This window comes from Bicyclus anynana, chromosome 2 (genome assembly GCF_947172395.1).
Source record: "Bicyclus anynana chromosome 2, ilBicAnyn1.1, whole genome shotgun sequence".
NCBI classification, from domain to species: domain Eukaryota; kingdom Metazoa; phylum Arthropoda; class Insecta; order Lepidoptera; family Nymphalidae; genus Bicyclus; species Bicyclus anynana.
In genome coordinates, this window is record NC_069084.1 from 9,925,073 (window position 1) to 9,948,027 (window position 22,955).

At 36.8% G+C, this 22,955-nt stretch overlaps 1 protein-coding gene across 1 annotated transcript; it reads right to left on the bottom strand.

Moving 5' to 3' along the window:
- Positions 1-1,425: 1,425 nt before the first annotated feature.
- On the bottom strand, positions 1,426-20,290 carry LOC112054953 (carboxylic ester hydrolase-like). The gene is made up of 8 exons (XM_052888698.1): positions 20,143-20,290; positions 17,799-17,935; positions 17,254-17,396; positions 16,493-16,635; positions 15,485-15,670; positions 15,032-15,222; positions 6,219-6,314; positions 1,426-4,741 (listed from the first exon to the last, which is right to left on the bottom strand). Exons 1-7 carry the CDS (start codon positions 20,252-20,254, stop codon positions 6,273-6,275), a joined length of 954 nt encoding a protein of 317 aa, XP_052744658.1. The 5' UTR covers positions 20,255-20,290; the 3' UTR covers positions 1,426-4,741; positions 6,219-6,272.
- Between the last annotated feature and the right edge of the window lie 2,665 nt (positions 20,291-22,955).

Consider the following 22,955-nt stretch of genomic DNA (forward strand, 5'->3'; position numbering starts at 1 on the left):
TCGTCCGTGGGTAAGGGTAGGGTAGGGATAGGGTAGGGGTAAGATAGGAGTACGGTAGGGGTAGGGTAGGGGTAGGATAGGGGTAGTTTAAAGTTTACATCGAGTTTCACGCGGAAGAAGTCGCGGGCGTCCGCTAGTAACATCTAAAAATCGTTTTATATAAGACTAGCGGACGCCCGCGTCTTCGTCCGCGTGAAACCCGATGTACACTTTCAACTACCCCTATCCTACCCCTACCCTACCCCTACCTCTACTTCTAAACTACCCCTACCCTACCCCTACCTACGCCTACCCTACCCCTACCCTACCCCTACCCTACCCCTACTCTAATCCTACCCTACCCCTACCCAACGACGATTCGAAAGTACCACGAAACGTTTCTTAAATATACCTTAAGCACCCCCGTATTGGTGACGCCCACTTCGCAAGGGGCCGTGCAGCAGAAATCGTAATATTTTAATTTCGCCATAACTTCAAAACCAAACGTCCAATTTTAATCACTCAAAGACCAAATATTATCTACATAAACTGAACTTAGTGATGAAATAATTTATTTTGATAAGGATTAATAGCATGAGTAAAATAAATGCGTTTGAATGTAGTCCAAAAAAATCAAAATTTTAAAATAAAAAAATGGTTGTTGTGCCTCACTCGACATAGATAGGTAAAGTGTGCCGCGGACTTTTTTGTAGATATTCATAAGATCTACAATAATTAATTAGAACATTTTATGGTTCTATCTTTTATAGTTTAGGCAGCGTACACCTAAGTAACTTATCTGGTTTATTTTTTACACCTTGTGCCCGAAAAATTCAAATATCTTACGGAACCCTATTTTTTTCCAAAATAAAATTTAGTCTATGTTACTTGTGGATAATGTAGCTTTCGAATGGTAAAAGAATTTTTAAAATAGGTCCAGTAGTTTTGAGCTTATTCATTACAAACAAACAAACATACAAAGTTTTCCTCTTTATAATATTAGTATAGAAGTATAGATGACATTTTGGCTTGTCATTTTTGCACAGATAACAAAGTGCGCACACCAGCTTTTGTTTTTTAAGACAAATGCACCAAAAACAGCCAGTATTATATAATAAAGTATAGGTGTCAAAGAATAAAGTATATTAATATTTTTGTGTTTCTGATACAGATAAATTGTTGACATTTATTGTCAAAATTATTAAAATTAAAGAATTAAAAGTCTAATAGATTATTAGAAAATACAATTATCGAATCATAAATAGTACAAATATTTATACTAGCTAAGACAACAATATTTAACTACGCTAAATTTATTATAAAAATAAAATAAAAGGAAATATCATTATATTTACAACTATAAATTTAAAATAAATTAAAACTAATACCTAAAAATACTTATAAAAACTCGCCGCCCTTGGTAGGGTGAACATCACGCAGGCAGCATTTATATCATTTTAAAAATCGTTATTTTTATAATGATATACGAGTAGGTACTTAAAGATATGCATCAAAATGTTTATCCACTTCTGGATGACCTGGAATCTGGACCACAGATGAATGGAGAAACCTAGTCTCCATACAAACGTGGGACCAAAGGGTACATTTTTGTGCATTATTTAAGGGATTAAAGTGCTATCTTAATCTACGGGACCCTTCACTGCGCGTGGCCCGCACGCACATGGCAGGTTTTTTCAAGATTAAATTTTACGACTTTGTCGAAACTTTTTTAATGTACACACATTCAAAATACATGTACATACGTCATACATGCTAAATTACAGCTTTCTAGTAGTAATAGTTTCTGAGCTAAACTGTGGACAGACAAACTGTCATGGCGAAACTAAATAGGTTCCTTGTTGACTACGGTACCCTAAAAATGATGTAGTGACTCAATACTAATGTCATCTACTTGTAGCAACATAGATTTGCAACACGCTGACCTAAAATTTGAAATCCTTTATTCTAGTTTTGCATGACCTTCCCCATGAATTACTCCCCTTAAGTATATGTTGAGTACCCCATAGGCATTGGTGATAAAATACATCCTTGATTAATAAAAAAATATATATTAAAATATTAAACATTTATTAATTAAAAATAGTTGTACAGGTACATTGAGCATAGATACATCAATACCTATATAAAAAGAGTAAGTTAGTAATTATTAAAAGTTAACGTAGAAAGACAATTTAACTTCAAAAATCAAGTAAATTTTTAAAGTTAAATTGTCTTTGTTCTTCAGTTTCTATAGTCAGTCATGAATTAGATTTAAAAAAAATGTTACCAAAACTTCAAACTTTACCTACTTATTTTAAGTAACACGATATAAATATTACATTTTTGTTTAATGTTTGCTGACTAGTAATATTATGTCTTTTAATATTTTTATTTTTACCAAAAAAAAAACTGAAATAAAATGTTAATTTCCAATTAAATAAAATCTATACTAATATTATAAAGAGGTAAAGTTTGTAAGTTTGTCACATTTTTTAAATGGGGTAATCTTCGGAACTACTGGTCCGATTTTAAAAATTCTTTCACCAGTAGAATGCTACATTATCGGGGAGTGCTATAGGCTATATTTTATATTGGTATCATATATATTAGCCGAGTTATCACAGTTTTTGTCATACAGGTCGGATTGAAAATCCTCTTAAACAGACTTATTCGCATGCGCTGCCTTAACTATTGTGTAAAATTGAAATTAATGTATATAGACTTTATGTATCTTTAAAAGTTCTACAAAAAAGTCCGCGACACCATACATCTATCTTCTATATATTAGCAGATATAGTACCTTTTGTGTTTTAAAAATTATTAATTTTATATACTTGGGTTAACGTCATTATTTATACAACTAAACTTTAATCCTTATTAAAATAAATTATTTAATAATCACCAGGATATTATGGAGATACGATTTGCCCTTTACAGTATGTTAATTAGTTAAATAGTTTCGGAGATAATACGAAATTTCTAAAAGACGCAGAAATTCCGCTATATGACGCACGGCGCTTTCATTTACGTAGTTTCCGTTCCCGTGTGAATATGGGGATCAAACATAGCCTATGACACTCGCAAATAACGTAGCTTTCTATTGGTAAAACAATTTTCCAAATCGGTCCAGTAGATCCAGAGATTACCTCCTACAACCACACGAACTTTACCTCTTTATATTATTAGCATAGAAGTCTCTATTTCTCTTGGTCATACCACCACTCTCGAAGGACTGGACCGATTTTGCTAAGGGTAGGAGTAAGATAGAGAAGTTACAGGGTAGGGTAGGGTACGGGTAGGGAAGCGTAGGGGTAGGGTAGGTTTAGGGCCGGGTTTAGGGTAGTGGTAGGGTAGGGGTAGAGGTAGGGTAGTGGTAGAGTAGAGGTACGGGTAGGATAGGGAAGTGGTAGGGTAGGGGTTGGGTAGGGTAGCGTTGGGGTAGTGGTAGGGTAGGGTAGCGTTGGGGTATTGGTAGGGTAGGGTAGGGGTAGTAGTAAAGTTGACATCGAAATTTACGCGGACGAAGTCGCGGGCGTCCGCTAGTATGATATATGGCGGACCTAGCTCCCCCACGAGTGTGTGTTATATGTTTGGTTGGAAATAACGGGTGGTGCTAAGGGTTAATTCTTATTATTTTTTTTACATGTTTAGGTATACATAGGTATCCATCCAATACATGACGTTTGCATATTTTTATACTGATAAATATCTTCTGTCATCATTTGGAACTTGAATTATAAAAAAAAATATACCGACAATACAAGTTAATGCAATAAGTATATACAAATTGACTTGTGTAAATAAACATTTTTATGAGAAAATCTGGCAAAATGGTATAAATAACTCCAATAGGTACATTAAATAACGATAAATCAACATCGGAAGATGTTCATAGTCATGCTAAATTATAGCTTGGCAACTTCGTTCGTAACACTCCCGATGGTCTGCGCAGGCCGGGGGCCGTGTAGCGATGAATGAAAAACCCACGACTGATGCACCTCACTTCCCCGCACGCACGATTTCACACCACGAGTGTCATCAACGAGCTTGCCAGACTATACAGCATTGTAGTCTCTGCACTAAATCGCGGACAGACAGACTAACATGGCGAAACTAAAAACGATGTAATAGATCGTCGGTGGTTCGGGATACATAGTAACCCTTAACGGCCAATAGGGATGATGACAGATTTTTAAATTGTATAAATTAAGAGTATGCTAATAGTAAAGCAATTTTGTAAAAGGAACAGGGTATTTGCGATCATTACTTTCGGAGCTACAGGGATTTAAATGGTCAGATTTGCGGCGCTGCCACGGATCCCTGAAAAACGCCCCATACAAAATGGCACGAACTAATTAAACTTATTAAACTTTAGTTTAATATACATATATTGTTATCATCAGGAATAGATTTGGTTTGTTGTAAGTTTTAAGTTAACCATAGTCGTAGACACGTCCGTGAACACACAAGGTTTCACCTGAAAACCAGCGCCACAACTTTTGTTCACTTGTGTGTGGACAAATAAAGATATTCTATTCTATTCTAAATAGATCCCTGGTGGTCATTTAGTCAGCCTCAGTGGGCGGTACGCTGGCGATCTGTTTTCCAACTGGCGACGGTGGCTGGCTGATGATCCTGGGCGCAGGCAGTGACACGGCGCTGTGTGCTGGCGAGCGGCTTGAGGGGAACACTGTGTCGGTGTGTGTCGGTGCTGGAGGCAGGTTGCACAGGCGGGCCATCGCCGTCGCGCTCTCACGTACACCTGTTCATGAATGTTACGATCAGTGGCGGATTTGTAGTCTTGGTTGCTCTGCACACCATAGTAACAGCCGCTACCTTAGACCATTAAAAATAAAGGACCTGCCTCGTAAACCATTACCCGTCTGTCAAAGATCAAGAATCAATGATCTAACGCGTTTATAAAAACTGTTGCTATAGAATCGATGTTTCGTTGTTGTAATCGTTTTCGTCGTGTAAAGAGCTCCCTAAAAATTCCGGTTTGTGTAGTTGAATGGCATAAAAAACGGTACCTCAATTTTATCAAATTTGTAATAAAAACCATTTATAAAAAAATCGGTTCTTTTGACGAAACAGCCAAACATCAGTAATCGAATTTTCCATGTATTTAATCTGTGGATAGTATAAGCAATATGTTTGTTAGACTGTGTAAAAATTACGCGTGTGTGTATTGCGAGTCAATTATATAATTGTGTGTAGTGTATGGACACAGAATATACTTAATGGTGTTAAATGTTTTCGATGTGTGAGTTTACCTCGTCCCCCTCAAAAAACGACAGGCTTTTTTGTTGGTGAATTTGGGTGCGAAACAGGTCCATTCTTTTTAATGGTCTAAGGCCGGTACTCTCTCTCTCTCTCTATATACTAATATAGCTGACGCCGCGCGGTTTTACCCGCGTGGTTCCCGTTCCGTTCCGTTCGGTTGAATGCAATGTCTATTTAAAGATTCGCTAAATAGCTTGACGGTACGTCTTTGTCGGTAGGGTGGTAACTAGCCACGGATCAATTAAGAAAACCTCAACCGGCCCAGCCGGGGATCGAACCCAGGACCATTTTAGGAAATTAAATATCAAGTGTCTCAAACGGTGAAGGAAAACCTTAGTTAGGAAATCTGCATACCTGAGAATTTTCTTAATTCTCTACGTGTCTGAAGTCTGCCAATCCGCAATGGGTTATTAGCCTAACCCCTCTCATTCTGAGAAGAGACTTGTGCTCAACAGTGAGCCGAATATGGGTTGTTAATAGGGTTGCCAACCGTACTATAATATACAGTATTATATTACTACCGTACTATAATATATACTACATTTCGGGTCTGCGTACTATATACTGTTTAAGAAATATATAGTACGCAAAAATGCTATATTTTTAACAACTTTATGAACTTTAAATTTTATGATCATTATTATTGAATCCAAACTTGTCTATCTTATGGAATTCCAAACTTAAAATTGACGATTAAAAAAATAACCTTGAAAAACGTTAAAAACCATTTAATATCTTTTATTTACTTAAGACAAAAATTCTTGAAAAATACAATAAGTGTATAAATAAATATAGTTTTTTAGAAAACAAACGTGTTTTAACGCTTATTTCGTAAAATACTAAACTTTTAAAGTGTACTATATTTTTTTATCGCAAAATCTGGAAAATACTATATTTATCGCAAGAAATGTTGGGAACCCTAGTTGTTAATGACGGTGATTTTGAAAGAAACCCACCAGGCTGTACAGGGTAAGCTTGCGACTTGGGCTTTGGCGGGGCGGGCGGCGGTCTCACCGACGTGACCGGCTCGGGGAACGTTGCGTGAGATAACTCTGTAACAAGATCGTATTCTTGGGTTTAAAAATATTTATTATTTCACAAAGAATTCACTCATTCACTTATGTGAAACTTATAGGCTAATACAATATATTTCAGTTTGAGCGTACAAGAATAGTAAAAAGTAGTAATAATAGTAGTGCTAACAAATAAACTAAAAACAATAATATAATAACAAATAAACAATAAGAATTATAACGTGATAAACACAATACACAATATTTCAATAACTATTTGCGGGTAGTCATTAAAAAATACCAACAGCGGCCCTTCTTTACGTACTTTTTTTTTTTTTTTTTTTTTTTATTCTTTACAAGTTAGCCCTTGACTACAATCTCGCCTGATGGTAAGTGATGATGCAGTCTAAGATGGAAGCGGGCTAACTTGTTAGGAGGAGGATGAAAATCCACACCCCTTCCGGTTTCTACACGGCATCGTACCGGAACGCTAAATCGCTTGGCGGTACGTCTTTGCCGGTAGGGTGGTAACTAGCCACGGCCGAAGCCTCCCACCAGCCAGACCTGGACAAATTAAGAAAATCTCAATCTGCCCAGCCGGGGATCGAACCCAGGACCTCCGTCTTGTAAATCCACCGCGCATACCACTGCGCCACGGAAGCCGTCAAAACTTAATAATAATAATAATAATAATAATAATTTATTTATTCATCAGAAAGCAGGTTTACAAAGATTACTTAAATATAATAAGACCCTGATACTCTCTACCATAATAATTTGGTGTATGAAAAATTTAAATAGACTATGTATAATCTTAATTTAAAAGCAAACAAATAAAAAAGAAAACATATGTAATAGCTTATACAATTTAACATTTTAAGATTCAATGATTATGACAAATGTAACTCAAAACTACTGTGACAGATAAAATAAAATAATAGTCATAATATATACTGTCAAAATTATTAAACCTTGTTAAATTTAGTGCAAAGTCAAGTAATTTTTACCAGTGAAATGTTAAAATGTCAATTAAAATTATGTCAAACACACATGTCAATTAAAATTATGTCAAAATATTTATCATACGTCAAAAAAAAAAGAATATCATTAAAATTTGTAATTTAAATACTCATTTAAGTTATAGAAACATTTATCCATAAGCATTTTAGAAACCTTATCGAATAGGCTGTGACAAAAGCTGCCTTCAATGTAAATAAGGTATTGACTCATATCAAATATCAATTAATTTGGTAAGTACATGAAGTGAGGATCCGAAATATATCCATATTTATTAATAAAAGTTAAGGATTTCAATTCAATTCAATTCTTCTTTATGGCTTTCATTTGTGCCAACTGGGCACTGTTTATCTCGCCAGTGTCGAGTAGATGGAGGAGGCACAATGGAGATTGTTCGGTGAAGGCTGACAAATTTAATTTTGAGAATCTACTAAATAGTTAATATTAAATGATATTATTTTGTTAGTTCTTAACCTAAAACAACACAAATAACATATATTAATAAACAAAATATATAAACCATATTACAATTTGATCTTATTACATTCTACATATTTACATAAAAATCTACAATATGGACTAAACACAAACATTAACAAACATTTAACACTTAAAGGACGAGGGACTTTTGGGGGAAGAACGTCATAGAGAGGATGAAGAAGTCTGGGACAGTTAAAAAGGAGATGAGTGACAGTGCCTTCATCCAAACCACACTCACAGATAGAGTTATCCCTAATCCGGAGCTTGTTTAGATGCACAGGTGTACATGAGTGACCAAGACGCAAACGGGAAATAGTTGTTAGAACCCAACGTTCAGTCATTTTTTGAAAGAAAAACCAGGGACGTCGTGGTATATTTAGCTGGATAGATGAATAATGTTTGCCTTCCACCAATTTTGATTAATTCCAGAAGGACTCCCAGGATCTATCCAGATAAGTTTTTGTAAGGGCAGTCAAGTCTTGTGAAGAATTTTCAAAATGTTCAAGGGAGCCAGTTAGCACAGCAGCTTTTGCACATGAATCAGCAGTCTCATTTCCAGGGATTCCGGAGTGACTTGGGATCCAAACAAGCAAGATGGATAATCCTCTTTGATAACTTGACAGCAGAGCTTGCCTGATCTTTAAGATAATGTGAAATCTTGATTTGCTTTTGAATGGGTTTTCTTTAATGGACAATAAACAACTTAAAGAGTCTGTAAAAATAACCGTCTGTTGAATGTTATGGGACTGTGCAAACAGGACTGCTTCCAATATAGCAGTGGCTTCTCCTGTGAACACAGAAGACTCGGGAGGACATTTGAATTTCAATATTATCTTATACCTGGGAACCCAGCAGGCAGCACCAACGCATCCATCTGGGGATAACTTTGATGCATCAGTATAAATATGCAGATGATTTGACCAATTTTGATTAATATGGCTTGAAATTTAATGCTAGTATCTGGGGCTCCTTTAACTAGGCCAAGATCTGTGATGATAGGAGGGTTATATAATAGAGCTTTATATGAGGTGGAAAAAAGTGGGTTACATTGGAATTTTGATATAGGATGAGGGAGGCTATTAAATTTCAAGAAGCTATCTAGCAAATAGGAAGAGGAGTAACGACAGTGGGGAGTGCGGGACAATTGAGTTAATTTGGCCCAAAGAGGATGTGATGATAACTGTAACACTTTGCTAACATACCGGTGACAAAGATATTGGCGACGGACAGAGGGTGGAGCCAGTTTGTTTGCAAAGTTGTCAAGCCAATCGGAGGGATTATTAGAAGTTCGGTCAACATGGTTAAGGGAACGACGGAATCTTCTAATATTTGTCCAAACAATAGAGGAAGGAGAACGAGGACTAAGGGATTCACAGAAACCCATCCAGCCTAACTTTTTCTTTTTTGATACAACCCTTTTGGCTTTAGCATCGAGTTTTTGGTAGACTAAAAAATTTCTTAGGGACATACAAGACGAGTATGCCTCCTCTGCAGAGGTTCTTTCCCTAAATAAATCACTGCATTCATCATCCCACCAGGGAGGTGAAAGCATGTGTTTTTTGGGAGGATGTTTTCTTGGGATATGTGAATCAGCCGAACGTTTAAGACAATTTAGAAAAGATTCATAACTAATCAAAGTATTTTTATCCACCTCAAGACTTGGCAGGGAATCAATCGTGCAGTCAACCGATTGGGCATACGCTGCCCAATTGGCTTTTTTAAGTTTATATTTTAAAAGAGGGTCATAGTTGGGGATGGGAAGGGATCTATTATTTAATGAGATTATGATAGGAAAATGGTCACTGCCATGGGTGGACGGCAGCACCCTCCAGTTCATTTGGGAAGCCAGGTTTGAGGAGCAGAGGGAAAGGTCCACTGCAGATTTTGGATTTTGACCAGGATATGCTCGACGTGTAGGAGAACCATCATTGAGGATGCAAAGGTTAACATCGTCCAGTATATCTATAAGTAGAGGACCAAACCCATCAGTGGCATGACACCCCCACATAGTGTGGTGAGTGTTGAAGTCACCCATGACTATGACCGGACTGGGAAGAGAAGATAGGATAGATTGGATTTCAGGAAAAACAGAAGAAGAAGGGTGAGGAATATACAGAGACACAAAAGAAATATCTAAAGAACGAACAGCCACAGCATTAAACTGTTGGCTGTGCGGAGGGAGAGGAATTTGGGAATAAGGAAGGGAGTGCCTCAGAAGGATGGCACTACCAGCACAACCGTCATCCCTGTCATCCCGCAAGCAGGAGAAACCTGGAACCCGAATACGAGAACCTGGAATCAGCCATGTTTCCGAGACGGCAACAATGACAGGTTTGTGCAGATTTATGATGGAAATTAATTCGTGTTTTTTGGAACGTAGGCTTCTACAGTTCCATTGAAGTAGGGTTATTGGGTCCATTATTGAGAATTTTGAAAAGTTGGGATAAGTTATGGGCAACGTTGGGCGGTAGGGGGATTTCGCTACAAGGAGCTATAATATTGACTAAAAATTCTGATAATATTTCTAAAATTCGACCCTGAGAAGGGACATCAACATTATTATTGTTGAGAGCGCAACCATTTGGTTGGGATGAGGAACATTCACCAACAATATTCTGATGAGCTCTTTTGTCATACCCTTTCCCCAGAGGTGCACGGGGTCGAGGGGAGCGGAATATTGTCTGGCGATATGAAGTTGTTGAGGGATGTTGAGATCTGGAGGGAGTCCTAGGGGAAGAGGAAGGCATTTCTTTTGCTACCTCTGCATACGAGGTACGCACAGGGGGGAACTGAGACGCTGCTTCCATGTAAGATATATTATTTTGTGACATTACCAGTTTTATGGACTGCTGACGAGAGAATTCAGGGCAGTCCTTGTCTGTGGCAAAGTGTTTGCCAGAACAATATAAACAAGTAGATTCAACCTGTGTAACAGGGCATGAATCACCTGAATGGGGTTGAGCACATCTGTAGCATCTCGCTTTGGATCTGCAAGCCAGTTTAATGTGGCCAAACCGACAACAGTTTTGGCACTGTATCGTGGGAAATTTGTACACTTCGACACGGAGAGAGGAGTAGTAGGAGTAGAGTCTTTCAGGGAGCATCTGCCCTCTGAAAGTTACTACAACAGTCTGGGTCGGCACCCATGTGGTTACACCCTCACTGGTGGTTTTCCTATTTAATCTTCTGGCCTTGAGAACGATTCCACAACCAGTAGGGAGCTCAATAGACTCTACAAATTCGTCCATCGTCCATTCTATTGGTACACCTTTAACCAGACCCATCCTGGAAATGTTGTATGTCGGGATAATTGCTTTGTATTTACATAGTGTTAATATTGGGTTAGTCAAAAATCAGTTGGCACTCTGTGCCGAGCAAAATTCAACAATAATTTTGTTACGCCCTACATTTTTAATGCCACCTATTAACAATTGAGTCTATTTTATTTTTGTGCAGAAATTGGCCAAAAGTTATGGCTCTTAAAGAGGCACCAGACGATGGGTCAACTACATCACGTGACACTTGGACAATGAACGGACCTTTGTCATCTAATGAGTATGATTTGGGGCCGTCGGAAAATGATGGGTGAACATATACATTTTGTATGGAAGGAATGGATTGGGAGTCATTGGGTTTTTTGGAGGATGGGACTTCTGCATTCTCTCCGTGTCGTTTACGGGATGGACCCGGGTCTGGGGGCTTTGGAGGCGGATCTATGTCATCCTTCAATTTTTAAAATTATAGCTACAATAAACTATAATAATTTACCACCACCAAAAGAGTTAGTAATATCTTAAATCTATATCTATACTAATATTATAAAGAGGTAAAGTTTGTAAGTTTGTAAGTTTGTCACATTTTTTAAATGGGGTAATCTTCGGAACTACTGGTCCGATTTCAAAAATTCTTTCACCAGTAGAATGCTACATTATCGGGGAGTGCTATAGGCTATATTTTATATTAGTATGATATATATTCGCCGAGTTAACACAGTTTTTGTCATACAGGTCGGACCGAAAATCCTCTTAAGCAGACTTATTCGCATGCGCTGCCTTAACCATTGTGTAAAATTGAAATTAATGTATGGAGGCTTTATGTATCTTTAAAAGTTCTACAAAAAAGTCCGCGACACCATATATCTATCTTCTATATATTAGCAGATATAGTACCTTTTGTGTTTTAAAAATTATAAATTTTATATACTTAGGTTTGCGTCATTATTTATGCTACTTAACTTAAATCCTTTTTAAAATAAATTATTTAATAATCACAAGGATATTATGGAGATAAGATTTGCCCTTTATAGTATGTTAATTAGTTAAATAGTTTCGGAGATAATACAAAATTTCTAAAAGACGCAGAAATTCCGCTACATGACGCCCCGCGCTTCCAATTACGTAGTTCCCGTTCCTGTGTGAATATGGGAATCAAACATAGCCTATGACACTCGCAAATAACGTAGCTTTCTATTGGTAAAACAATCTTTCAAATCGGTCCAGTAGATCCAAAGATTATAATTTTAGCATAGAAGTCTCTACATTCCTTTGTCATCGCACCACGCTCATAGGGCTGGACCGATTTTGCTAAGGGTAGGGGTAAGGTAGGGAAGGTATAGGGTAGGGTAGGGTAGGGTAGGGTAGGGTGGGGTAGGGCAGGGTAGTGGAGTGTATGCCTAGGTTAGGGGTAGGGTGGGGTAGGGCAGGGTAGGGTAGTGTATGCCTAGGTTAGGGGTAGGGCCTACCCCTATCCTAGGGGTAGGGAAAGGGAAGATTACGGGTAGGTAGGTTATCCTACCCCTACCCTACCCGTACCCTACGGGTAGGGTAGGGGTAGGATACAGTTAGGGTACGGGTAGGGTAGGAGTAGGGTAGAGGTAGGAGATCGATACTGAAGCCTATTTTATATTTTTTGTCTGTCTGTTTGCCTTTTTTTTTGACCGGGCATCACGCTGAAACTACAGAATGAATTCAAATGATACTTAAGACGATTTGAGACCATAATACGTAGAAAGATAATAGGATACTTTTTGTCGCGAAAACAAAATCAGAAATGGATGAAGTAGGGGTAGAAAGTTTGTACGGAAAGTCCTTAATTTTACTAGGTACATTTGTAAATGTAAAATGATAAGTGGACTATTTATTAGGTATCGATACATCGATTTTTACGCGGACGAAGTCGCGGGCGTCCGTTGGTTGTTAATATAAATATTTTTATTATGTTTATACTATTTTATTTTCCTTCCTGTTCAAATAAATGTGGGTATTTTACCCTACTTATCATACCTCATTAGTCAATGTGGTTTCGGATCACGAGGTTCTAATTGTTTAAAGATAAGGAGTTCGAGTCTTGAGTCGGTCTATGAAATATAAGCTTTTCTTTCTCCTTCGAAATTTCCAGAGCTAATTTTGAACCTGGAGTTGAGAAATGGGAAGATTGAAATATTGTATTACCTATCTCCCTTGAATTCCCAGTAGCAGTCTAGTGTTACACCCCCTTGTGCTGGAGAGTAATTTTTTTCAAGATCTTATATAATAGACTCTTATATAATGCGGGTTACAGGGAGCCGCTGGATGCTGGCACGAGATCATTGTGCTTGGAGGTCCATGCAATAGGCCTATGACCAGCAGTGGACGTCTATCGCCTGATAATTATGTTGATAATGATGCTAATATAATAGACTAGGCTTAGCTCGAAAAATGTCTTTTGTGTTTTGATGTACCACTAACTTTTGAACCACAATGTAAAATTGGTAATGTACGGCAGTCGAATCCAAAAAATATGTATTACACCGTGTGTATTATGTTACAACAATCATTTTGGTACCAATTTTACATTGTGGTTCAAGAGTTAGTGGTACATCATTGTGGACGTCATTGTGGACGTCATTGGTTCAAGAGTTAGGGATAGAGTTTTCGCCAAACAACGCGTACTTTAACAGTATTAACTGTCAAACAGACCTAACCGCGACGTATGCTTCTAGCGACAATAATTGTCGAATAGACCAATTATGATATATATATATATATAATTATGATATATATAGATGTACCGACAGAAGATGGACCGAAAGAGTGATGAAATGGGCAGGTCCAATAGGCACAAGATCGAGAGGCCGCCCAGCTGCTAGATGGGTAGACGAAATAGAGGCGACAGCGGGAGTGAAATGGCAAGATGCAGCTAAAGATAGGGAAAGGTGGAAAACATTGGAGGAGGCTTTTACCCTTAGGGGGTCCATATAAAAATAAATAAATAAAAAACGTGTAAATATAAACAAAAAAAAAATCAAATTTATTTTAGATATGTTATTTAAGATTGTGTGTTAGTTTTTAAGATTTATATGGAATTCAATAAAGCTTTATTATTATTATTATTAGACCAATTATTGGTCTATTCGACCGCTAATACCTACTGTCATAGTACAACTAACACAATTCGACGCTAAGTATAGCGTGGCGTCAGAAAGGCGCTTTAACGCGCGCTAAATTCGCGTTCTGTTCGGCAAAGCCTTAAGATATTGGGCGCTTCGGATGAAGAAATAACCTCAAAGGAGGCATTGGGCAATGTACTATGGTGTACAAGGAAAGCTAGCACAATAAACCACTACATAGTATAAAACAAAGTCGCTTTCTCTGTCCCTATACAGTGTCCCGTAAATATTACGACATACTTTACAAGGTGATAACTGACATCAAGACCTATTAAAATAACGCAATGTATGTTAGCCGAAATTTTACGGTTTTTAAGTTACATTTTGTACAATATACAAAAATCAACATAACTTAAAAATCGTAAAATTTTGGCCAACATATTACATTGCGTTATTTTAGATGGCCTTGTTGTCAGCTATCACCCTGTAGAGTATGTCGTACTAATAACGGGACACGCTGTATATCCCTTTATAATAAAGACATTCTTTAAAACTACGCAACGGATTTTGATGTGTGTATGTTTGTTCCTCCTTTACGCTGCGGCTACTGAAGCGGTTTGGCTGGGAATGGAAATAGATTTTACTCTGAAATAACAGGCTACTTTTCATCCCGGAGAAATCCATGGTTCCCGTGGGATTTGTGAAAAACTGAATTCCACGCGGACGAAGTCGCGGGCGTCCGCTAGTATTTTATATTTCAAGTCAAGCTATATACAGTTATATTGTATTTACGTGGCTCTAAATAGAACATCCCATCGTGTTTGATCCATCAGGTAGGTAGGTACAACAAGGAAAGTGACTATGAAAACTTCAAACTGACATTAACACTTACATTGAATCCTTTTAAAGAGTCTCCGAGCTCTCGTGCTGTCTTCGTCTTCAGGCAGTCAACGATAACTTTAGAATTGTCAGAGGGACAGTTCAGTACGCGTGCTTGCTTCTCAGCCAGATTGTACAAGTTATCTGGTGAAGGCGACGGATAAAGCGGCGACCCACTCATTGAGATGCCACGATGAAAAAGACCTAAATGTAAAAAGAAATATTTTTGGCAAAATAAACTTTTTCATTATAGATATTATCGATATTACTGAAGTTAAACAACTCTTAGATATAACATGGTGTCTTGCTTGCGCTCTTCAATATACCTAACTATTTAACCAGTAGAATTGTCTGATTTATTTTCTTTCATTGACTTTTTTTTCTTTTTCAGGTCCTGTAAATTCTGTGATAGATACTTGCTTATCTTACTACATAGTACTTACTTATCTTACTTTGTATAAATTACCTTTTGACATGGGTGAAATCATATGTAGCATCACACTTTTGGAGCCAACGCTGCAGCCTGCAATAGTAACACTATTAGGATCACCACCAAAAGCAGCAATGTTACGTTGCACCCATTTTAGTGCTGCCACTTGATCTTTCAAACCGTTATTTCCTGGAGCCAATTCATCACCTGTGCTGAGAAAACCTGGAAAAACATATACTATTATCAGCATTTTCTAAGGAGGCTTAAGCATATACTATTATCAGCATTTTCTAAGGAAGCTTCTGCATTTTTTCTTCGTGTTGACTACAGTCATATTACATGAAAAACACATAGACTACAAAGCTTGCTCTAGATTACAATCATGCCTAATGGAAAGCAATGATGAGGTTTAAGACGAAGCGCTCTTGCCTAGAAGATGCCTATTCACTCTTGCCGTGAAGTTGCTCAAATTGTAGGAACAGACGCAGTTCCTATTAAAGACGTTGATGCTAAATGTTTCGTGCGGGGACAAAAATAGGATGTCATTGTTCAGGTCGTCACCCTGTTCCGTGGTAGAGTAGGGATAAAGGAACTAGATTGTAAAGTACCTGTGCACACTCTCCAAAGTATATTCGGTAAAAGACCGATAGACAGGTGAAATTGCGTTGGTGTTGTGAACTTTGTATGTGCGTAGTTACATTCAAGCCGTGATAGCCCAGTGGGTATGATCTCTACCTCAGATTCCGGAGGGTTTGATCCGGTCCGGGTCATGCACCTCAAACTTTCCAATTGTGTGCATTTTAAGAAATTAAATATCACGAGTCTCAAACGGTGAAGGAAAAAGTAAGGAAACCTATACAAGAGAAATTTTTTAATAGGTACTCTGCGTGTGTGAAGTCTGCCAATCCGCATGGGGCTAGCGTGGTGGACTATTGGCTTAACCCTTCTCAATCTAAAAGGATACTAGAGCCAGGAGGAGGAGACTAGCCGAATATGGGTTGATAATGATGATGATCTACTTGTAAAAGGGCATAGAATAGTTACCAAGCGAGCCAAGTCTATAGTTGATAGTAACAAGCACGATATCTCGATCAAGCAGGTAGTGAGGACCAGCACGGTCACTTCGACCTGATAATGAGTAAAATCCTCCACCATGGATGTAGAAAATTACAGGCAACGGTTGAGATCTGCAAAAGTAAAATTGCGAGGTCTTGGGTCAAAGTTAAGTTTGACATAGTTTGAGTTTACAAGTACTTTTGAAACTTGAGGTTATGATATGAGTTAATAGTGATAATTAAATTCGAAAGCTTAAAATTAAAATTACGAGGGTCACAAACAAGTACTAAAATGGTATTTAATTAGTATGAATGATACAAAATCATTCCTTTTGGCATCACCCTTCCTTTTGGCTTCGCCGTAAATTTACGAAGCTAAGAAATGTCTTGCTGTTCTTTGAATAATAATATGACGTCATCTTAATCATCAACAACATCAAAATTATTGACGACTTATAAGAGCTAGTTATTATTTTAGACCTCGACATCCAGAGGAGTAACAACGTAAGCTATTGGTATATAGCTATGCAATATTAATGATATGTGATTATTTAGCCTACGTAGGTAAGTTTAAATAAATATTTCGGTAAGTCAAGATTTTTTATTTTACTTATCTCGTTATTTTAATGTTGTTTTTGTTGTAAAAACTGATTAGGGTGATTTTGAAAATAAAGAAGAAGGTGATAAGGAAAATGAAGATTCTTTTCTCTGTTTTAGCAAGAGCTAAGAGTTTGAGAGAGAGTAATTTACCTGTTCTCCTTAAGAGGAGTGTAAACGTTAATAGTTAAACAGTCTTCATCAACGTAGTATCCTGGTCTGGTTGGCTGAGGACACGCTGGGCCATCCTCACTAGCATCCACAGGGCTTTTGTAGTGAAGAATTAGTTTAGGAGGCTGAAAATATCTGAGCTTTAATAAATCATTTCAATCAAGAGTTGTTTTTATTCTCTATCCTATAAGGAAGGAGGCTTGGCCCTGTCCTGGGTCATATTAATAGTCTAATAATGATGACCTTAATTACGTATACATTAAGAAACCTGGTATAACAGAACGTAAGACTTAAGAATCGGTAATAGTAGATAAAATGAAACCTATAAATGGTTTGGCGATAATTACCACTAGACTGGGTAAATCTATAAATCACTAAAGCTAGGGTAAATTAATCACATGCCAGACCATGGATCTCCATAACTTGACATTTTGTAGTGTTCAAAACATCGCAAATCTGAGCTATATCCAACATTAATCTATATTAGCTTAGATTCTAAAATATTGAACACTAAAAGACGGTCTTACCTGAAATCTCAGGTTCCCAATCGGCGGTTCAGCGTACCGTATGCCGCGGTAAGTTTCGAACTTTCGACCACGACGAGTCACATTATAACCTCCACGAAATTCTCCGGAAGGAGACAATACTTTGGGCTGATGAGACACTGTTAAGCAATTAATGAAATACAATGTAGCCATAGATTCTATTGTATGGTAAAAACTTATCAATGAAAGAAGTATCCGAATGAAACAAGTAGAAATCCATATTACCATTAACAATTACACGAAAGTTATCGCACCACCACATTTCAGTTTCACACGAATAAAATAATTAAATAGTAAGATACAAACTAATAGATAGAACCGTGAACATAATTACTTGAATTTTTATGGGTTACTTAACCCATTTGAGGTCACTGTACGCAACTGAGTACAGACATATCCATAGGTGTAGATTGTAGAACTCGGAAAGTTAAGTAGGGTAATCATATAATTTTACTTTATTATAAAACTGTTTAGATATTTTGTTAAACATTATGCGGGTAGTCTGACATTTTTTGATAAATAGTGTCAGTTGAAGTTGCATCACGGAAACGTTGTGCACGTAAGTGAATGATATTATATTTTTTTTCATAACCATCGATAAAAAGTTTGTTTTTTCATAACATTAGTAGAAAATAGATGTCAAAGTAAGATTTGAATTAGAATACAATAAGTTATTTACAACTACAACGAAAATAGGGTCATACAAATTGTACTGTACGCGTTTGCGTACAATGACAACATACGTAAGTAAAATAACTGGTTTAGTTTACATATTCCTTGTAATAAATAAACAACAATTTACACCTTGAGAATGCTACTACATAGGGCTCGAGGCAGCTGTTGATGGTGTTTTACGAAATAGTGATGACGATGAAAGTGATTTGGCTATCATACCAACCCGATCCAAGCACATTGACTGATGAAGAGGAAGGTGCCGAGGAAGATATAGCAGGGTGTTTCATGCCCCATGATGTACCTCATACTATAGAGGTATTTACGAATCCCGAAGATGGCAGTAACGACGATAGTGATGATGAACTGGCGTCAAAAAGAAGACGACAAGATGTTACCCGCCAATCCAATCCGATGCCAATCTGGCGGAAATGTGCCCCTTCATACACTTCAACATCACAACACCTTGCGAAGTCAGTGATAGGAAAAATGGGATTTGTGAAGAGCTAAGGGGCCTATACAAATATTTGAAAAGATTGTTGATATGATTATATTATACAGAAAATCTCGTATTTGGATATCACAAGTTACCCCAAGAAGCAATGTACTGGTCTCTAGATGAAGATATAGGCTTGGAATTCGTCGCCAAATCTATATCAAGACGTACGTTCCGGGATATAAAAAGAAACCTTCATCTTGTTGACAACAACTTAGCAGCAACATCTTATGATAAAAGATAATGCAACGATAATAGTGTATGTATAATGGCAACTAAGTACGACACCATAGAACCATAAGGGACTGTCAAGCGACGGAGTCCAAAATAGTGGGAGAAAACAGACGTAGCGATACCACATTTATTTCAAACTTACAACAAAAATATAGGTGGCGTTGATGAACTTGACGAGTCTATCTCGTTATACAGAATTGCTGTTCATGGTAAAAAGTGGTGGTGGGTGTTATTTACTTACATATTCGATTTGTCCGATGCTAATTCTTGGCTTTTATATGTAATGAATTTTGATACTAGTAACGATCAACGAGTACTATTCTATGAATAGGTCACCCCATCAAAGCTGAAAGACCGCTGCAGTGTGTCTTTTGTCATGTAAGAGTGCGCTGGTAATGTAAGAAGTGTCTCAAAACACTTTGTGTTGATAAAGCGTATTTTGAAAATTTACAATTTACAATGACCGCTTATACATAAGCGGTCATTGTACTCAGTTGTGCACACCCCTGTAATTTCATGAAATCTAATATTTTTCAGTATTTTCTTCAATTTCATGCTTGTTTCTTTGTTTTTTAATAAGTAAGTGAAGATTATTTCAAAATATCATTTGTACTTTTCATTTGACCTCTAATGGGTTAATGTCGAAAAAGACTTAAATTTCAGGTGACATTCAAATATGGAAAACGTAGAGGAAAGATTTTTGATTGTTTCTTTGTAGCAAACCGAATCTACTAGATCGATTCTAAAAATCCTTTCATTAATAGAAAGCTACATACAAAAAGTAACAAAAGGTATATTTTGTCTCAGTATCACCTTAGGAACTAGATTGCCTACTAGTGGGTATAGGTACTCTTCCAACGGAATATCAAATCGGCATATCGTCTTTATTCTAAGACTTAGTGACGTACAGTCAAGTCTACTTACCTATTGGATCCCCTAAGCTCTGACCTTCATGGTGTGTAAGAGTGTAATCTTGTGAATATGCACCGACACTAACGCACACTAGTACAATAATATAATTCAACCACCGTCTCATCTTGTGGCTTGTTTTGCACTAACAGGAAAGCTACGCGACCTGGTTTATAAGTAACGACTTGTAGGTATGCGTGTTCTTTTGACAATTTATCATGATTGGTAAAATTAATAGGAACCAATAAGGTACAACGTGTGTATACCCTTGCACATGTGAGTAGTTAGGTACACCAATTTGTATTAGGTAGGAGTATGTGCAATGGGTTGAAAACGGATTTATAAATCAGCTTTATATATTTTATTTATAGAAGAAACTACAATCAAAAGCCACAAATCTCAATATTTATACTAGTTGGTATCTAATTATGGAAATGGGCACTAGAGAGAAGAATATCTTACCATTCCATGGATTCAACGTGCGGGTAAATAGAGAAAAACGCCGAGCCGAGCCCGGAACTCGTGAAAACTTTCCTTTTCAGCTCGTGTTATTCTCCCTCCCTAGCCAAACTTGATAAGATCTTACTAGAACTGTTTTGGATGCTTAATGTAATATAGGTAGAACTAGCAGAAGCAGGTTAAAAAGATAATTTGTCTCGCATCCATTTCTATGGAACATTAACCACAATAGTTAATTTGTGATTATTGTGCACTTTTATATAGTGTGGTCTTTATATAGGGATGTCAATGACAATTCCTTACATATCCTTGCATACATTCTATGGAATAACAATATCGAGGACTCGGTGCAATAAATCAAAACAAAAATGTATTTCATTTGTAGAAAATTCTGAATGAATCATACGTATTTATTTTAAAGGAAAATACTTACGTTGCTTTGCTTATCGTTAACAATAACTCATTACTTACTCTCGTAAAATATAGAGAATGTACCTATGTATTCTAATTGAACGAATAGTGCTCTTCAGGTAGGTAGAAAGTTTGAAAGAAGTAAATGGCTTATTTAATATATTAGTTAATATGCCTTAACTTTTATTGATATTAAATAATGGTGATTGATATTTAGTTTTTAATATAATCGTCCACATAAAAAAACATTCCTTCTATTTCCTGCGTAATGTTGTCATCGAAGATTGTGTTATGAATGTTAAACACAAGTTTTACATATACATTGCATTTGGTCTTCATGATGATAATATAAATAAAGTCTAGAGAATACTTTCGATACAAATTGTTCTTCATACAGGTTAGTTAAGTTGTATCACATGCAGAATATAAATGTACGAGTAGTTGTAGCATAGTATGTAGAATGTAGATATCTCTGCTCGAATTAACAAAGAGTAGTTAAAGAAGTAACATGAAGTTGAAAATATACGAGTACTTTCATTAAAACAGTTTTAATTTGAGCTGAAGCTACTCGCATGGTAACCGGAAAAATAAAATTATATTATTTTTCCGGTAATCGTCTGAATTACATACAATTATTATACCAGATATAATTTTCGTCTATTTACATTTAACTCTTAACTTAGAGCCATGATGGCCCTGTGGATATGACCTCTGCTTTCGATTCTGTATAAATGAACTACAGAAATCAAATTGAAATTAGAAATCCTCAAGAAGTTTACAAATCTACAACATGGTAATTTTTCATTTAAGGAAAACAATATATTGATGAAAAAATTATGGCATTTATTAAAGTAATAGAAAAAATAATATAAATATCACATAACTACATATTTAAAGGGGATATAGGTACGGGTAGTTTTATTAATATTTGATTGGGTATAACTCTTCCCAAATTTGCATTCTTTCCTCCTTCATGTTGCTATGAACGGTCCATTCGTCATCAATGCGCAAGTACTTGCGATCTTCTGGCTTCATGGCTGGCCATTGAAGATCTTTCAGCTCGGGAACATCTTCTCGAGGATTCGGGTCCCTGAAATGTCATTACGTTTACATCATTACGTCAGACATTACATCACTATTAGATCCGTTTTTGTGAACTAACGAATCGGTGATAGTGCCCAAAATTAGCCTAAATATCAAAATACGAAGGTTTTATTATTGAGTAATTTTATTGCAAGATTTAATATATGAAATTGTAATTGAACTTGCATTTAACACTTAATTGTATGTGGGCATTATTTGTATAGTTAAGATAAGTTAGCTTAGGTAAGTTTATTATATTCATTCTTTTGAACTTACATCTTATATTTTGTACGTAACTATGACACTTCATATCTTAGATTTAAGAATCAAGAATATACGTCTGCCATATCGTACGCGTTTTTATATATAAAGGAATACAAGCATTTGTTTATTCCTTGAAATATTCCTAATGTTAAGGGCTTGTACACAAAACTGCGATGCGACATCGCATCGTAAAAATCTACGAGCTCGCACAACGTATCGCAAGAACTTGCGAATTGATTCGCAACGCGCATTCCTGCGATGTTTCGTTCACTTGTTGACGCCATTTTTAGTACGGTCTCCTAAGCAATAACAGAAGTGCACACTTCTTTTTACGATCCATGTCACGACGTTTTCAATTCAAAATACGTTTAGTACGGTTGACGGTTGTCGAAATTATGGTCACCCTGGGAGACGCCTTGCCGCATGAAATCGCATCGCAGCAATTGTAATTTCCTGCGTAGCGAATTCGCGTCGCGTCGCATCGCAGTTTTGTGTACAAGCCCTAAGTGATGTGAGTGTTAGATAGACGTATCTGTATGACTACTCATATATGTATGTCATAGATCTGTATGTACGGTTACCTTACCTTTCCCTAATGTTGTCTCGTCAGC